Source organism: Acanthisitta chloris, unplaced genomic scaffold, assembly GCF_000695815.1.
Source record: "Acanthisitta chloris isolate BGI_N310 unplaced genomic scaffold, ASM69581v1 C16998260, whole genome shotgun sequence".
In the NCBI taxonomy this organism is placed as follows: domain Eukaryota; kingdom Metazoa; phylum Chordata; class Aves; order Passeriformes; family Acanthisittidae; genus Acanthisitta; species Acanthisitta chloris.
Genome location: NW_008703543.1, coordinates 1 through 5067, shown reverse-complemented (window position 1 = coordinate 5067; position 5067 = coordinate 1). Strand labels below are relative to the sequence as shown.

Sequence of the window (5067 nt, the reverse complement as noted above, 5' to 3'; positions counted from 1 at the left end):
CTGGTACAGGGAGGTGCCAGAGAGGGGGAGAGGCTGCGGAAGCTCTGGTTTAGGGGCTGTGCTACGTTTCATCATTAGTTACCCTACCATGTGCCAATGGCAGAACTGCTCCTCTGGGTACCTTGATTCGCTGGGCAGGCATGAGGCTGTTGTAGCTGGTCTCAATAAGTAAATTAATAGTTGTTGGGTGAAAAGATTGGCCCCTCCTGTTTTGACAGTGCAGAGAGCTTGCCAGTACCTAGAATAAATTCATGGTTTGAGCCTGGGAAGACTCGGGGATGTATCTGGCATTTCCCAGGAGAGGGCATAGCCATCAGAAATGTTTAGTCATTTAATGCTGGGCTCGGATTCAGCTGGATGGGCCCATAACTTTAGGTAAAAAATATACAGAGACACTGAAAATCCAGATTATAAATATCTAACATGTCTTTTATTGGGTTGTGTTCTTGTCTCTCCCACCCACTTAGGTGAGGGTGACTGACATCAGAAGGGAAATTTATTTTTCCTACTTGAGCAGACAAGTGGCAGCCAAAATACTTTCCTCTTCCCATTGCATATGGGTGTTTTTGCTGTTGTATTAATATATCTTCCTCTTCTTTAGCTATTTGTATTTCTGTATCCAAGTCTCCACCTCATGCCTTTTCACAGCTCTTTAGTCCTGGCTCTCCTTTGCTCTTTAAACCTTGGCAAATCACTTGCACTGTTGGGAATCACATTGCCCATCATGAAAGAGAGCTCTTTGCCTATGTGTAAGATATCATTTATACAGTAATTTGGGATTAAGAGGTGTCACTAAAGCATGATACATAGATGTGAGAGGAAAATGTCTGTTAAGAGACAGCTAGTGTTGCATCTGTGCATCTGCTGCTAAGTTTTACATGAAAGTCATTTGCTTTTCAGAGTGTAAAAAAATGGATTTGGCCAACCATGGACTTATTCTGCTGCAGCAACTAAATGCTCAGAGAGAGTTCGGTTTCCTGTGTGACTGCACAGTTGCCATTGGTGATGTCTACTTCAAGGCACACAAATCAGTCCTCGCTTCTTTCTCCAACTACTTCAAGATGTTGTTTGTTCATCAAACCAGGTAACAGTAAAAAGGTTCACTGTGTAAATGTTGTTCAGTTAGCTAAGCTAAGTAAGTCTGGCAACATTTTGAAACCTGAAAATGTTCTTTGTGCTTCTTGCTCTGATATAAGAAATACAGAATCCAGTCTTATCTGCAAACTAGGATCTCGCTTTAAAACATGTTGATGTTGAACTGTGATTCATTAACACTAATTTTATCATTTAGCACAAGTCCTTTGTCCTAAAAAAAGTATAGAAATAGAATTTTTAAAATTGAATACTTCAAGGATCCTGTCTTCACTCCTGCACTTTCCTTCCCCCACTCACTATCTTCTACTCTGTCTTGGCACTGGTCTTAGTATTTCCATAACATTATACACAACCCAGTAAGTATTTATTAGGAGATCTTGAGAAACAGCTGTACAAAAGAGGTGTATATATTTAATTTTTTTTTCAATTTATTGAAGTTAGAATAATAAAATACTACATACTGGTGGAAAATAAGGAGGTTTGTGTTTCTTCTTTCTTTTTTTTTGTAAAGATTTCTTGGTCTTTTCCCCAAATATTTGAACTATCTCAAAAAGTTTATGTTAAGTGAGTGAAACTCCTAACTCTCTGGCTAAGAGTTCTTAGCCAAAAGTAAACTTTTAGGACAGAAGAACATTGGCACTTCTGAGACAGGACTGCTTGCAGATAGAGGCATCAGTCTTGATGCTCCATCAAGAGCACACAGCCATCTTTGGAAGGCAGCATTGCAAAGTTTCCTTTTGAGTAATAAATCTGAATTCAAAAGCGGTCACAGGGAGCTCAAGGGTGCACCTCAAGAAATGGAAGAATTGGCTACAATTTCCTCCTCAGCTTAGTAGCCTACTGTGGTTAGAGCATTCAGACCACAGCACACAGTCATATCCATTTCTGGATTTCTATGTTTTACTAAATGTTTGTTTAATACAAGAGTTACAAACACTCTTGAAAAATAATTGGAATCCTAGTTCCTCTCCTATTAGCCAACTGACCTAACCACAATGTTCCCTATTTTCTTTGTTCTTCTGTGAACCTTGCCTCATTTTCTGCACAGAGATCCAGCGGAGTGGTGGGTGTTTCAGTCCAGAGTATCGTAAAGGTTGATGTGTAGGGCAAGTTCTCAGCTGGAGGATGGTGCTGGTTTCAGCCCTGTTAGGCTGAAGAAGACATTGCAGCCAAAGCATCTCCCATAATTAAGCACTCTAGCCAAGGGATTGCTAGGCTAACCAAACATACCCCTGGTGCTGCCTTTGCTTCCTCCCTGTTCAAGGAAAGAAGCTACTGTTCTGCTGTGTAAGGAGCCTGGACTCCACAGGTTACATGTGGTCAGGCTACACCTGTTGCATCAGATGCTGGGGGGATTCACACCCTGCATGGTTTCTGGATTGTAATGCAGTTGAGATAAGGTGATACCACAAATTTGTAGAACTGTAGCCGTAAACCCTAGTAGGACATAGAAGCCAAACAGACATGTTCCCGATGAACTTTAAGTGTTTTCAGGGCTAAGTACTGAGAAAAGTTTAATGGACTGTGAATTTAGAGGGCAATGCTAGCAGGTTTTAATTTAGCAACAGATGTGTTTGAATCCAACCAAAAAAAGAGGAAAAACGTCTTTGCAATTTGCAAAATATATTAAGATGTGACAACATGAGTATAACATAACAGCAGTTTGGAAGAGTGTAGATTGCAATGGGACAGTCTTGTCTTTCAAGCCAGTTACTTCACTGAGGAAAAAAGTCATCTTTCAAGTGGCCAATGAAATTAGCTCTTTTACATTAAAGGATTTATATTTATTGCAGATTCTGTCTTCTGTGTTTAAGTAGAGGCCTTCTGTTTTTATCAATGCTTGACTAACCTAGAACTGATGAAAAAGATTTTCCTTATCTCCTATTTATTATTTTGTTTCACCTTTCAGTGAATGTGTCCGTTTGAAAGCGACTGACATACAGCCAGATATCTTCAGTTATCTCTTGCATTTGATGTACACCGGGAAGATGGCACCACAGCTCATTGACCCAGTTCGTCTAGAACAGGGAATAAAGTTTCTGCATGCATATCCACTAATTCAAGAGGCCAGCCTTGCAAGTCAGGGAACTTTTTCTCACCCGGATCAAGTTTTTCCATTAGCATCTTCATTATATGGCATTCAGATTGCAGATCACCAGATAAGACATCCCACTAAGGTTACATCTGCCACTGACAAACTCGGGCGGGAACCAAGGCCGCAGACATCACGGATGAACCAAGAGCAGGGTCCTGACGGCTCACAGCTCTCGCAGTTAGCTTCAACTCTGCCACAAGTGACCCGGACAAATATGTCCACTTCTGACCCATTGCCATCTTCTTTATCTCCAGAATTGGTATCTGCTGCTGGTAATAATTCACCTGCAGGTGAAGAGGCCAACATGGAAGCATCTTCTTCAGATGAACAGCCTGCCCCACTCACAATAGCACACGTCAAGCCAAGCATTATGAAAAGGAATGGAAGCTTCCCAAAATACTATGCCTGTCACCTCTGTGGTCGCCGGTTCAATTTGCGAAGTAGTTTGCGTGAGCACCTGCAGATCCACACGGGAGTTCCCTTCACGTCTGGCCAGCAGGGAGAAAGTAATATTTCTTTGTCTCTCTGTAACAACACAGCTGATAAAGATGCCGTGGAAGTGCCTGAAGCAGGGATGATTAGTGACAGCGAGCTGCAGCAGATCTCAGACTCCCCAATAATCGATGGGCAGCAGCAGTCGGAGACACCTCCCCCCTCCGATATCGCAGACATTGACAACTTGGAGCAGGCAGATCAAGAGAGGGAGGTAAAGAGACGGAAATACGAATGTTCCATCTGTGGCCGCAAGTTTATTCAGAAAAGCCACTGGAGGGAGCACATGTACATACACACAGGCAAACCCTTCAAGTGCAGCACTTGTGACAAAAGCTTTTGCAGGGCTAACCAGGCTGCCAGACACGTGTGCCTAAACCAGAGCATGGACACGTACACGATGGTGGATAAACAGACTCTGGAACTCTGTACTTTTGAGGAAGGCAGTCAGATGGACAACATGTTAGTACAGACCAACAAGCCCTACAAGTGTAATTTGTGTGACAAAACATTTTCAACTCCCAATGAAGTAGTCAAACATTCGTGCCAAAATCAAAACTCTGTCTTTACGCTAGAAGAAGATCGCTCCATCCTGCTAGGCGGTGGGGACACGGAAGCCACAGAGACTGATAATGCAGTGTTAGCCTCCATCAAAAAGGAGCAGGAAGCAGTGTTGTTAGACTGAATGTGAAACCTGTATCAATTTTTTAAAGTTTCTTTACTCATTTTTTATTAAATCAATTCTTTCCTCCCTCTACCTCTTACCTCACTTACCCTGCCATCTTTTCCACCAGGCTCCTTCCCACCCTTTGTCTTCGGCAACCAGAACTGTACTGGCACATTAGGAAATTGGACTTTGCCTCTCCCACCAAAACAAACAAAAAGCTTTTACATCAGACCACAACAAAATTGATTTTAATACAAAGGAACGTGTGAAAAAAATAATGCAGCTAACTATGTTGATAGTCTTAGTTAAGCCAAATTTATTAGGTTTTAAACAAAATTTAGATTGCTTAAAAGCGTATTTAGATACAATGATGAGTGTAATGCGAAACAGAGTATCAGTTTGGTAAGCAAAGGATATATATTTTGTAGTTTCCCTGGTAGAAGGCATTTTGAGATGTGGCGAATTGAACACCGTACTTTTTACAAGTTCACATGCAAGGTGATTAAGGTTATAACTTAAAGCCCTCAGAACTTCCCTCAAGGAGTGCAAAAATCTCTGTTCATTGAGATAAAAAGAGCTGAGGGTGTTTGGTTTCTTTTAGCCCTATGTTTCCCTTCAAGTATGCCTTTGGGTATCTGTTTCAGAGTCAAGCAAAGTAGTTGCTTAGTCAAATTTTGACTCAAGCAGCTGTAACGGTAATGTGATGGCAATCTTTATA

General features: G+C 41.6%; 1 protein-coding gene across 1 annotated transcript; it reads left to right on the top strand.

Annotated features, from left to right (window-relative positions):
* Positions 1 to 815: 815 nt before the first annotated feature.
* On the top strand, positions 816 to 5067 carry ZBTB2 (zinc finger and BTB domain containing 2). The gene is made up of 2 exons (XM_009083335.1): positions 816 to 1084; positions 3005 to 5067. The coding sequence occupies exons 1-2, from the start codon at positions 879 to 881 to the stop codon at positions 4365 to 4367; spliced, it is 1569 nt and encodes a 522-aa protein (XP_009081583.1). The 5' UTR covers positions 816 to 878; the 3' UTR covers positions 4368 to 5067.